At 38.0% G+C, this 14,346-nt stretch overlaps 1 protein-coding gene across 1 annotated transcript in view; it reads left to right on the top strand.

Moving 5' to 3' along the window:
- Positions 1 to 14,346, top strand: part of SLC1A2 (solute carrier family 1 member 2) — a 162,298-nt gene that overhangs the window by 115,714 nt on the left and 32,238 nt on the right. The window contains 2 exon segments of the mRNA XM_074273211.1: positions 4,624 to 4,750; positions 13,114 to 13,347. Of these exon segments, the coding sequence (XP_074129312.1) occupies positions 4,624 to 4,750; positions 13,114 to 13,347 (361 nt within the window).

Below are 14,346 nucleotides of genomic sequence, written 5' to 3'. Positions count from 1 at the left end.
TCCTCTCCTTTCCTTTCCTTTCCTTTCATCTCTTTCTCCCTCCCTCCTTTCCTTCCTTCCTTGCTTCCTCCTTTCTTTTCTTTTCTTTCTTTCCTTTCTTTTCTTTTCTTTTCTTTTCTTTCTTTCTTTCTTTCTTTCTTTTTTTCTTTCTTTCTTTCTTTCCTTTCTTTCTTTCCTTCCTTTCTTTCTTTCTTTCTTTCTTTCTTTCTTTCTTTCTTTCTTTCTTTCTTTCTTTCTTCCTTTCCTTCCTTCCTTCTTTCCTTCTTTCTTTCTTTCTCTCTCTCTTTCCTTCCTTCCTTCCTTCCTTCCTTCCTTCCTTCTTTCCTTCCTTCCTTCCTTCCTTCCTTCCTTCCTTCTTTCTTTCTTTCTTTCTTTCTTTCTTTCTTTCTTTCTTTCTTTCATTCTTTCTTGATAATCCTTCACAACAAAGGAAGTCCAAGTCTTGATTCTCTGTAAGCCAGGGGAAAAAATATAAAAAATAAAAAAGGTCCTACAATAGTTCATGAGAATCAAGAGGCACATGAGTTTCCTCCATCCTGAAGTAATCTTTGGCCTTTGATTTCACTTCCCCCCAAGGAATTGAAAAAGATTTCTGCTGGTATTTCCAACTTGAACAACCTAAAATTTTGTCCTAGCACATTTCTCCCAAAGATATTACAGATTCTTACATTTGAGAGAAACTTCATAGACCAGCCTAGACTCAGCCAAGGATTCCTTCTAGGACCATACATTTAGAAATTAGAAGTCCAATCTGCTTACTTAACAGATGAGGAAACCAAGACCTGGAGCATGTAACTGGCTGCTCATAAGTGAAGTAGCCAGGATTTGAACTCAGTCCTCTTGTCCCTGTTTTGTGCTGTGACTTTATGACACAATAACTTTGGAATCAATTGTATGACATGGGACACTGGCACAGGATCTCTAGATTGGAAGGTGCTGTGCTCTATAGCAAAGCAGAATTGAATTAGCTCAGAAGAAACATGAGAGGGGCAAAGTTACAGAAGCCCCCCAAATGTTCACAGGGCCTATTTATGCTCGACCTGTGGCAGAGCCTTCTGAGCTCATATTGTTCTGATCAGCCACAGACACTGTAACTCAACTCTAATAAAGCAATGTCATTTTGGTTGTCATTTTGAAAATGAAGGATAATAACAATGACATAACCAATAAAAGTGAGCATCTCAACGTTGCTCACAGACCTCCACTACCTCCTGAAACAGTCCATCCCACTTTTTCTCCCTTATGTCAAGCCCAAATTTTCTTCTTTGCAATTTCTATCCAATACTTCTCCTCCTTTCTGGGGTCTAGCAGAAAAAGAAAAGTTACATCCCTCTTTCACATTGCATCCCTTTGGATATTTGACAACAGCAATCATGTTTGCATTAGTGAGCGGCTCACAATCTGAGGGAATAGATTATAGAGCTCTATGAATCTGTATGAGAGTAAAAGGGACATTTTAATTTTTACTAATCTCCTACTAAAATTTCACAATTCTTTCAGTTGTTTACAAACATTCTGAGAAATAGTCAACAGGCTTCACCAGACTGTCAATAGGGTTCATGACACCCCAGAGGTTAAGAACCCCTTCCCTAGGTCTTCTGCTGTCTGGATTTAACACCTTTTGTTCCTTTAACTGCTTCTCATATATGGGAATGATCTTGAATCCTTCACCATCCTGTTGTTCTATATGCAGGATGGTTCTCAGAACAGAATCCTGGCCTATAGCTGGGATCTGTCCAGGCCAGGGGTCAGCAGTGTTGGACATAGTAATTCCTTTGATGCAGCCTGAAATCATCCAGGCTTGGTGATTCCTAACTGTTCATCCAGATACATCCATTTTGAAGTCAGTTTGATGGAAAGTTTTCAGATCTGTCCTGGATCCAACTTTCACAAAGCCTAGAGCTTTACTAGATCAGTCATTCTTCTTGGTGGCTTGGGGGAACTTGGGGGACACATCTCTATTGGCAATATATCTAAAAAAGAATTGCTGCTGATCAAATGGTCACCATGAGCAAATAAAAGCATCAGGTTATGTTTTTATCCTAAAAGAAACTTGTTCTTTACTCTTTTTGAGAAATTTCTTACTTCCATCAATGTTAAAAGATGCTAAGGCAATTGGTATTATTTTCTATGTGAGATACAATGAAGTAGTGATAATGGTGAGGGGAAAAAGGAGGAAGGGTTGGTGGTAGAAAACTTGATTAGAGAAATAATATTAATCCAAGTTAGCTGAAAGCAAAAACTGCTGTGTTTACATAAACCCAAACAACCAATCAAAAAATGAAAAATGGAATCAAACCAGTTATTTTCTTATTTAGATTTTAAAAAGGAAGGAAGGAAGGAAGGAAGGAAGGAAGGAAGGAAGGAAGGAAGGAAGGAAGGAAGGAAGGAAGGAAGGAGGGAAGGAAGGAGGGAAGGAAGGAGGGAAGGAAGGAGGGAAGGAAGGACGGGAAGGAAGGAGGAAGGAAGGAAGGAAGGAAGGAAGGAAGGAAGGAAGGAAGGAAGGAAGGAAGGAAGGAAGGAAGGAAGGAAGGGAGGGAGGGAGGGAGGGAGGGAGGAAGGGAGGGAGGGAGGGAGGAAGGAAGGAAGGAAGGAAGGAAGGAAGGAAGGAAGGAAGGAAGGAAGGAAGGAAGGAGGGAAGGAAGGAAGGAAGGAAGGAAGGAAGGAAGGAAGGAAGGAAGGAAGGAAGGAAGGAAGGAAGGAAGGAAGGAAGGGAGGGAGGGAGGGAGGAGGAAGAAAGGAAAGGAAAGGAGGAAGGAAGGAAAGAAGGAAGGAAGGAAGGAAGGAAGGAAGGAAGGAAGGAAGGAAGGAAGGAAGGAAGGAAGGAAGGAAGGAAGGAAGGAAAAGAAGATAAAAACCATTTGTTTAAAATCTACCCAAACGGATTTGTATGTGCAGACCAAAAACAGTCTTGTATTCTTAAGCAATGTCTGATTAATTTCATAGTGAGGTTTGTGTCAGTATCAAAAGAATGAAAATGGATTTTATTATTTTAAGAATTCCACAATAGATTTTAAGACAGCTGGAGATATCCTATGATGTCTTTACAAGAAGCCAAAGAAAAACATGGTTTTGGTGTAGGGTTTCAAGAACACACATTATAGAAACATTCTCTTGGATTTGGAGCTGGAAGAGTCAAGTTTTAAGTTATCTCTATAATTGATTACCTGTGCAACTTTGGACAAGACTCTTTGCTCCCTGGCCTCAGTTTCCTCATCTGTAAAGTGAAAGGTTGGACTTAGTGGCTTTTGAGGTCCTTAGAGTTCTTAAGTTGTGATCCTATATTCCCATGAGCTCTCTGGGCCTAGTTCTTTGTGTGTAAAATGAAAGGGTGGGCCTAAATGATGTCATATAACTTCATTGAGAACATCTGCTGCCTTCCCCCCCCCCCACTCTCCGGTACTGCAGTGTGAGCTTTAACATTTGCAATGTAACCCCCAAATCCCAACAAGCCTTTCCCTGATTAATGCATGATTATATGGATTTCTATTATAAGTGATTTCATGGGCAGGGAGGAGAAGGAAAGGGACTAGCTAACCTTTAGATTGGAATGAAAATGAATTCAGCTGCTTAATGATTCTAATTGTGGCTTACATCACAATCTTGCTCATATGGAAAATATTAAGGAGAGATATAGTTATCCAGGGGTAAGGAAGTTCCATTGTGAAATGTAATACATTTATTTTTAAATGATCAATTATTGGATTTATACATCTAAGTCTTGCAGTGGATAGAGTTTCAGGCCTGCAGTAAGGAAGACTCATCTTCCTGAGTTGAAATCTGGCCTCCAAAACTTACTAGCTGTGTGACCCTGGGCAAGTCCCTTTACCCAGTTTGCCTCAGTTTCCTTATCTGTAAAATGAATATTGAAGTCCAAAAAGTTAGAAACAAGAAAACATGGACAGCCTGGGCCCTTTCCCAAAATGAAGGCCCTGGGAGGAATTCACCAATGGGAGAAAAGGGTTGTCATCATGGTGAAAAGTACCAGGATGAAAAGGCTTCAGATGTTAAAGGAGGTTCCAGAGTTAGAATATAGCTAAAGAGCAGCATTGAAGTCACAAAGTCAGAAGTGTAGATGCAAATATTCAGCGAATAACCAGCAAGTCCCTTTGGCTGGAATGGAGGGAATTGGAAGGAAAGGGGCATAAAATCAGCCTCAACAAGTTACTGAAATTCTCTGCTTTCCACCTACCTTGTCTTTTCCGTGTAAGGAAAGGTTCTCCGTTTCCTTCTCCATTTGGACTAAATAACCTTTAAAATCCCTTACAGATAGAGGCATTTAACAACAGACTCTGTGGGGCAGGGGGAAATATACATATATAGATAAAACATGGTACAGTTTTAGTTTAATTTACATTATTAACATTTTCTCCATCACTTTCTTTAGCCTAGATATCAACAAAACAATAAATCAAATCATGACTTGTAGAATTTGCCAAATTCTGAGATGTAAATGCTCTTATAGAAAATTTAACGTTCAGCTCTTTGATCTGATTAGAGATGACTCCATCACCTTTCTCTTACACCTTGAAGTTTATGAGCCTCTCTTCTGAAGTGGTAATAAAAAAAAGGCAAAACACCTTCTTTATCATGTCCTTTCATGAGATGTGATTCATCCAACAGGTCTGATAGGTTTCTTCATTGCTTTCGGCATCGCCATGGGGAAGATGGGAGAACAGGCCAAGCTGATGGTTGAATTTTTCAACATCCTGAATGAAATTGTCATGAAGTTAGTGACCATGATCATGTGGTAAGTGTGACTTATTTATACTTGGTTCTTCCAGAAATATAGAAGGATGGATTCCCATAGGGATTATAATGAAGAATCTGAAAAGTAAAGGAGAGCTTCAAGGTCATAGTCTGATCTCTTATTCAATGCAAGAATCCCTTTTATGACATCTCTGACAGTCATATAGCTTCTAGATGGAGAGAGTATGGTGATTTTGTTTGATGTAAAGTTAGATAAACATTCTAGCCCACCAGTTCTACACGAGTCTTTTTAGTTTTACTGCTGAATTGATTTATGTGATAGCCAAAGATATTATGACAAAATCTGCCGGCTCTATAGTTTGAAAACTCCAGGGGCCATCTTTAATTCTCTGTGACTACAAAACTCAGCCAGCCACACCTAGTCAGCTAATTATAAAATAACTTAGTTTTTTATTTTTTTTTTAAGTCTGTGTTTTGAACTAATTTTCTCTTTTTGTGGTTTATTAGTCCCTCATTTTAAGCAATTTGAGTTATGGGCCAAAATTCCTTTCCATATCCATAAATCATTATCCATAAATTATATCCATAAATCATGGGTCAGTCCCCCTTCAAATCATCATGGGGGATATGCTTAGGAATACCACAAAGAACATTAATTCCATAGATTCCCTTGTTGCCAGATAAATCAAATTGGGACCAAGACTGAAAATTGAGATTACTATTGACTTTTATTCTATTTTCTATCTATTCATTTCAATAAGCATTTATTAAAGCTCCTACTATGTGTGTGTCACTGTGCTATGTGCCAGAGATATAAAAGATGAAAACTCAACAATTTTTGCCCTCAATGAGCTTACACTTAGTTGGAATGACAAACAATATCTCCGAACTCCGCACAAATGCATCCAAGGGAAAAAAAATCTCACCAACTCAAGAGGCAGTCCATTACATTTTTTGACCTCTCTAATTCAAATTTAATTCTGTATGGCTTCAGAAAATAAGAACTGGCAACATGGTTAAAATTTATAGGGAATTGGATTTTTGCCTGACTTCGCCTCAAGTTAGGAAGTTTGGAGTTCCAATCCTGCCTCCAATAACTTACAAGCTGTGTAACTCTAGACCCATTTCAGTTTTAGTTGCCCCACCTGTAAAATGAAGGAGTTAGCCTCAATAGCCTCTAAGATCCCTTCCAGGCCCAGATCTATGATCCTAATCCTTCCCAATAATGTTCAGCTATTTGAACATACCCATCATGCCCCTTTGCCGCCATATTCCTTTTTCCCAGTTATTTTTCATTTTTCACAGGAAATAATTTTAGACTGTACCCCTTACGTTTTTAAGATGCAGAGAGTGCAAGTGAGATTGTTATCTTCCTACTTCTAGAAACTGTTTCTCACTAAACATATCCTAGGATCAAATTAGATTTTTCCCCATCACATCATAGTATAGCCTGGAGAATTAAGCCCCTCATGCAGTAGCTTATGTTTTCAGTGAAAAGGAAGGATTTTTATAAGATGACATTTAGTAGGAATAGTTTTGTTCCACCATTCCAGCTTGCTGATTTTTTTTTATACTGATTCTATCTTCCAACTCATTAACTTTCCCTCCCAGCTGTAAGAGTTGATAAACATGCCTTCTTTGTTTTGATTTAAATCATTGACGGAAAAAGCTGAGCAGGAACGGGCCAAAGACAGATTAAAAGCAGAGAATTTCTGGACCGTGTTGGATCACACCTAAGAGGGAAGGAACATACATGCCAGAGCAAAGGAGAACTCTCCAAAGGAGATTTTGACCCCTTAAGGAAATAGATAAAAATTCTTCTTTGCAGAGCTTCCAGGAAAAACACAATCATATTGCAAAAAGAGCAGATAAAGACCCCGGTCTTTCTGCTTTCAAGGACTGAAGGATGAACTCATGTTTTTAGCATGAGAAGCCTGAGACAGTTACCCTTTCACATCTTTTGGGATGTACTCAACCAGTAAAATTGGGAATGGAGATACACAAAAAAAGCGAAAATGGTACTGGAGGCCATTGGCAAGCACATAGAAACAAAAATGAAGGGAGCCTGAACACTGAACAGAGTTGAAAGAGATCATATATTTAGTGCTTTATGAAGCCTTGCGGGCCATGTAGTACAATGACCTCACTTTACAAATTAGAAAATTGAGACCCAGAGAAAGAAAAAAGCTTATCCAAAAGATAGCAAGTGACTGAACTAGGGTTTGAATCCTGTGATCCAGGGAGTCCATATTCAGTGATCTTTTAGGTTGTAGAGAGATCTAGGTCAGAGTTTTCTAACCTGGAATTGATGAACTTGTTTTAGAGATATGATAATAATCTTATTTTAACATGATTGCTTTCCTTGGTATTTTATTTTACACATATAAAAACATTAATCTGACAAGGGAGCCATACACTTCCCCAAACTGCCGGATCCTTGAGTCAAAAAAAGTTAAGATCCTCTGGCTTTGTGCTATCTCCTCATTTTACAGAGGAAGAAACTCCAGTGCAGGGGTAAAATCTCCATCCTTGTAGAAGTAGTTTTTTGTTTTATTTTCATTTTCCAGACAAATGCCTCCATGGCACCTGACTACCTTTCCAGCCTCGCTTTATATTATATCCCTTCACTCACTTTATGTGCCAGCCCAACAACCCTACTGACACCTCCCTAAATCTCAGATTCCACCTCCTGACACCATGCCTTCAAAGAAGCTGTGCATTGTTCCTGGAACACAATCTCTCCTTACTCAACCACTAAACATTTCTGTCTTTCTCAGGGGCTTGATTCTTTATTCTCTGTTCCTTCCAGATCTGAGTATTGTCTCTTCATATTATCATGTAAATATGTTTGCATGTTATGTCCCTCCCTCCACATCTCCTTCCACCTTTTGCATGAGAACACATGCTCCTTGAGGGGAGAGACTTTTAATTTAAATTTTAAAATATGCTTAATTTAAATTTAAATACAGTGGCTTTCATTTGGCATGAGCTTAATAAATATTTATTGGATTGGATCTGTCCATGTAGACAAGCCAATGATTGTGAAATCTGGGCTAGAAATTGGCAGTGAGATGAGACACACATGTTCTCCATGAAGCCCTGCCTCTCAGAGGAGCCAGGCCATTGGGCTGCAAGACCAACAGTCTTCAGCTTCATACATATGCACTTCATTGAATTGATGTCGGTTATCTCTAACGGTCCTGTTAGTCTCTGAGAGAGAAGCAAACTATTAACGACCCAAGCCAGCTTTGCTGTCTGGTTGGATGGGCACAGAACAGGAGAGAGCTGTTATCCTCACAATCTGTGCTTAAAAGCCCCATAAAACAATGATCCTGGTAGCCGGGTCAAAAGAGTTTTGACAATGTTGTTTATAAAATAATAGATTCTCTCTGAATTCGGGAGGCTGACTGTTAAATCCCAGATGAAGCTGAGACTTCAGGCATTCATTTTTGTGAGAACTGAAGTTCATGTGGCAGCCACATGTTTAAACTATCCATTCAGAGCCTTCCAAGCTTGATCAAAGATCCTTAGAAGAACAGAGTTTGTAAATGTACAATAATGGGGTTAATTCTTCTGAATGCCAGATTCATTCTCATCTGTTGGCATTTCTACTGGAATAGCTTCTTCAAATATTTTAACAATTCAAACACCCATGATTTCATTTATGTGAACACTCCTCCCATCCATCAATGCATCATTAAAGCAAGGTGTGTTATGTGCCAGGTAGTATGCTATTAATGGAAAAATGAAATTGACTAGCCTTAAAGAGCTTACAATTTCTCTAGATTTATACATACATATATATATGTATATATATATATATATATATATATATATATATATATATAAAGAGAGAGAGAGAGAAAATATATAGAATTATAAGTAGAAACATAAATATAGGAATAAAGAGAAATATTTCTATAAATAGAAATAAAGAGAAAATGGATATAAAGAATATAAAGAAAATAAATACAAACTAGTTAGGGAGGAAAGCTCTAGCTTTTGGGGGACCATAAAAAGTTTTATGTAGAAAGCAGTGCATGAATGGAGTTTGGAAGGAGAAGGGATACAAGTGAAGAGCAAGAATATTTCAGAAATAAAGGAGAAACAATGCAAATGCTTAGGAAAAGAAGTTGGAGTGTTGTATGTGAGGCACAGAGAAAAGTTTTCTTTGGCTGAATCACAGATTTACCAGAAAAGGAGTAATGGCCAATGTGGTTAAAAGTTGGAGTGGAATAAGGTTGTTTAAAAGACAGGTAGACAGTTTTAGACTTGATCCTAGAAAAAGTAGTCACAGAAGTTTATTGGAAATAAATGGTCAGACCTATGCTAAAGGAAAATCAATTTGGCAGCAGCATTTTACAGTTAAAGAAGCTGAGACCCAGAGAAAGAAAATTAGAACTACAACGAACCACAGAAGCTACCTGATCCAATGCCCCCTATTCACAGATGAGGAAACAAGGCTTGAGAATATTTAGTGAGTTGCTTTTAAAGTCACACAGATATGAGTGTTAGAGTAATCCTTGATGGAGCACTCAATTACTCACAGGGCAAAGCGATTTGTTTCCCAACCCATCTCCCCAGTTGTCCCCCATCCTTTGTAGAGAAATGAAATCAAAAGAAAAGATTCCACAGACTTGTATAATAATTGTCCTCCTGTTTTGCATTCTGGCCTTCTGCTCTAAGACTTCTTTCCCCAGGGGAATTGGGTAGTTTTGGTTAACAAAGGCCTACTGACGCCAGAATTAATTATAACCAGTAATTGCTAGGCCCATATATTCTGCTCTCCAAAGACAATTTGAGCCTCCTCTTTCCAGCAAGCTACTGAACTCACAGAGCAGCATCCCCAGCTATAATCTGCTACCTTACCCAGATCGATTCAGCCTTGACATTGACATTTTGCTGAGGAAGTCATTGTATCAATGAAAATATTTCCTCTCCATTGGGTGAATGGTTTATCCCTGGATTGTGACAAAGAAAGGGAGCATGAATAGAGACTCCAAACAGCTCTTAGTGTGTGTCTGCTCACTGTTTTTTAAAATGTAAATATTGTTTGGGAAAGAATTAATTATTTGTGTTCATGAGGATAAATGTTCTTTTGCTTTATCGGAAAGTATATTCAGGCTACTTATTCACAATTTTTAAGCCTCCCAGAGCTCTTGCCCTTGAAACACTGACAGTGATCTATGAGCTATTGTTGGTGTCTGCATGCCTGGAAAATGGAAAATGAAGATTAAAATTACTCCATAGCTTCATTCTCCAAAGCCCGCTCAGGGGTCTCCATTTTGAATCAATAGCTATGTTTATTACATACCTACCATGTTCAAAGGACTGGGCTTAGTACTTGGGGATATGACTGCAGATAAGGGACAGCGTCTGCCCTCAAGGAGCCTCCAATCTAAGGGAGTCCCTCTACACCTCATGTCAGTGCCCTATGCCTTCAGAAATGTCCAAGAATGAAGCAAATAGTCTTTTTCAACACTTGAGTAAGTGGAAGCAAGGAAGACTTCCAACACAGTGGGTACAGTCCTGTGATAAAATATGGGAAGACACCCAGAAGAGTTAAGAATGAGAGGCCATGGATACCACATGATCTACATTATTGGAGGCAATCATAACCTCATGCGATCACAAATCCATTGGATTAACAAATAGAGGAGTGGGAATATTGCCAGATTAGGAAATTAGGAAGACTTCAATTTCAATACCACCTTAGAACGTGGAACCAGGTAACTGGGAAAATGATGGCATCTCCTTAAACATTCTTACCAAACAGTAAAAATATTCTTCTTGGAATAAGCATTGTCTAACTATTTCTAATTATCAAAACCACTTACATTTTTAGATTGATAACGTTCTAACCTCGAATAATCATTTCTCCCTGCCTCTTTTTCTCCCTTTGTTTTCTTCCTCCCCTTCCTTCCTACTTTTTTTCCCTTCCTTCCTTTCTTCCCTACTTTCCTCTCTCCCTTTCTTCCTTTTTTCTTTCTTCCTTTCTCTCTTCTTTCTTCTTTCCTATTTTTCTTTCTTCCTTTCTCTCTTCTTTCTTCTTTCCTATTTTTCTTTCTTTCTTCTTTCTCTTCCTCTCTTTCTTTCTCTCTCTCTTCTTTCCTTTCCTTTCCTTTCCTTTCCTTTCCTTTCCTTTCCTTTCCTTTCCTTTCCTTTCCTTTCCTTTCCTTTCCTTTCCTTTCCTTTCCTTTCCTTTCCTTTCCTTTCCTTTCCTTTCCTTTTCCTTCCTTTCCTTTCCTTTCCTTTCCTTTCCTTTCCTTCCTTTCCTTTCCTTTCTTCAATCATCCATCCATTTATTTAATCATTTATTCTCTTATTTGTTTGTTTTCATTGAAATAATATATTATCCAATTTAGGCTATTCCCCTTGTTCTGCTATCTCTCCCTTTCAGGGTTGCTGAATAGAAAGACTATTGGACTAGGAATCAGGAGATGAAGATTCATTCAATCATAATACCTAATGTATATAAGGCATTGTGCTGAACACCAGAGTCACAAAGATTTTTAAAAAGACATCTGTGTCCTTGGCTTTAAGAGCTCTATAATTTAATCAGTTCTAACCCAGATTCTGTCCTCTCAGGTATACCAAGAGAAAATCACTTTGACACTCTGAGACTCAGTTTCTGCTCCTGTAAAATAAGACATAGGACTGATTGACCTTTAAGGTGTCTTCCAACTATAACATACATTGTGTTCTGTGTCCCTCCCAGGCTTAATTTTATGTCTCTGTGACTCATTTATTCCAAAGCAGGAGGGCTTTGTTGCATTTGTTATGCTTGGGTTAAATTACCACCTGTTTCCCAAAGAGAAAAAAGGGTGTGTGTGTGTGTGTGTGTGTGTGTGTGTGTGTGTGTGTGTGTGTGTGTGTGTGTGTCTGTCTGTCTGACAAAAACAGAGACAGAGACAAACACCCACAGAGATATGGAGAGAGGAAGACAGAGAGATAGCAAGCAATAGAGAGAGAGACAGACAGACAGACAGACAGAGAGACAGAGAGAGAGAGGAGAGACAGACAAACAGAACCATATTGGGACATGTTACCGACATTACTAGTTTTATAGAGCTGAGACCAGACGATCAGGGAAGAGAAGTATCCTTCTCTGAGCCACAGAAGATAGCATCACAAAGCTGAACATTGATATTTTCTCTCAATTTTTAGTCTCATCTTCCTTCCATGAAACAGTGATGACTATTTCCTTTTACTGGAGAAATCTAGAGGAAGGCTTTGTTTATTATAAAAACAAGTACAACCAAATCCTGGAGCCTAACTTGGTCAAGACATACATAACAGCCCTTGAATCTATGGCCCTTTTGACAGCCCAACAACATAGAGGCAGCTGCGTGGGCTGGATGGGGAATCAGGAGGACTCAAGCTGGAATCCTGACTCAGACACTTGCTAGCCAGCTGTGTGACCCTGGGAAAGTCGTTTAACCTTCCTGCCTCAATTTCCTCATCTGTAAAATGGGAAAGTGAAAGTATCAACCATCAACTTGGGTTGTTATAAATGTCAAATGATTGATAGATGATAGATAGATAGATATACACACATCTATACATATACACATTTGTTATTTACATATATATATGTATATATATATATATACTCATTTTTATATATGCATATTTATATCCATATACATCAATATATATACACACATACATATAGAATACAGCATTTTACATGTATACGTGTATATAATTATATGTGTAAAATACGATGCTCAATATATATACAAATATGCATAGAATTTTATGTATATATGTATATATGCATATAAATATATACATGCATGTATATATACATATAAAATATGTTATGCAAACCATAAAATACTCTACAAATGCATACTATTAGTCATAATAGGAAGACTGGATTTGAATCCTGTCACTAACTTTGAGACCTTGAACAAATCAGTAACCTCAGTCTGCTTCAGTTTCTTTATCTATAAAATGAGAACCATAATAATACTGATCTCATAGGGATGTTCTAAGGATGAATATGAGCCATTTGCAAGGTGTTTGGCACACCTTAAAGCATTTAAGTAAATATGGTGTAGTAGAATCCAGAAGAGTCAGCCAAATGGGTAAAGCCATTTACCCATTTATATATAAGTATATATATATATATATATATATATATATATATATATATATATATATATATATATATAAGTATATATACATATATACGTATATATATATATATGTATATATATACATATATATACGTATATATATGTATATATATGTATATATATATACATATATATATATACGTATATATGTATATATACTTATATATATATATATATATATATATATATATATATATATATATATATATAAAGAGTCAAATTATTCAATGCATTTTCTTTTGCCTTTTCTGTTCTGTAGGTATTCTCCCCTGGGTATTGCCTGCCTCATTTGTGGAAAAATCATCGCCATCAAGGACTTGGAAGTGGTCGCCAGGCAACTGGGGATGTACATGGTCACCGTGATTGTGGGCCTCATCATCCATGGAGGCATCTTCCTCCCTTTGCTTTACTTCGTGGTGACCAGGAAAAACCCTTTCTCCTTTTTTGCTGGTATTTTTCAAGCCTGGATCACAGCCCTGGGCACAGCTTCCAGGTAGAGGATGCAAGAAATCATTTCTCTCTCTTCCTCTATCTCTTTCCCTGACTCTATGTCACTGGCTTCTTTTGTCATAAAGACCAGAGTTTTTATTAGAGAAGAATAGCTTTGAAAAAAGAATGTGATTGAGCAAGGATTCCAACCAAGGGCCTCTGATTATTCTAAGAGATTGTACCAATATGTCAAGTGTTTATGAGTTCATTTAGTATAAGAATTTTCTCCCTTATTGATAAAAATCTAAATCATGGAATTTTAAAGTTGGAAGAGATCTTAGTGACTATCAAATTCCACCCAAATGCAACCAATCCCATTTGTAACTTAGTAAAGGATCTGAGATACTCTCCTGGGACTCTGATAGTTTATGTGACTTACCCATGAATCTCACTGCTAGTAAGAATTAGAGACAAGATTCAGACTTGGGTCTTCCTGACATCAAATCCTACACTCTGCACACTGCCTTGCTGCTTTTCTAATACATGTTTCTAGGAACTGTTCATTAGAAAGAAATGAATCCTAATAGTTCTTTGCTAATATTTTATATAATATAACATTATGATATGTCCATACTCAATTCATACCAAGATTTCTAAATGAAATTGTAACAGTCACTTAGACTACTTGGTTTCCCCATAGAAATCCCCCCTTTCTCTCCCCCCCTCTCTCTGTCTCTGTCTCACTTTCTATCTCTCTGGCTCTTTTTTCCTTCTCTCTCTCTCTCTCTCTCACTCTTTCTCTCTCTCTCTCTCTCTCTCTCTCTCTCTCTCTCTGTCTCTCTTTCTCTCTCTCTCTCTGTCTCTCTCTCTCTCTCTCTCTCTGTCTCTCTCTGTCTCTCTCTGTCTCTGTCTCTGTCTCTGTCTCTCTCCTTCCCCCCCTTTCTTTCTCTCTCTCTGTCTCTCTCTGTCTCTCTGTCTCTCTCTCTGTCTGTGTCTGTGTCTGTCTGTCTGTCTGTCTGTCTGTCTGTCTGTCTGTCTCTCTCTCTCTCTCTGTCTCTCTCCT

The sequence above is a fragment of the Sminthopsis crassicaudata genome, chromosome 6, assembly GCF_048593235.1.
Source record: "Sminthopsis crassicaudata isolate SCR6 chromosome 6, ASM4859323v1, whole genome shotgun sequence".
In the NCBI taxonomy this organism is placed as follows: domain Eukaryota; kingdom Metazoa; phylum Chordata; class Mammalia; order Dasyuromorphia; family Dasyuridae; genus Sminthopsis; species Sminthopsis crassicaudata.
This window is presented reverse-complemented; position numbering and strand designations above follow the sequence as displayed.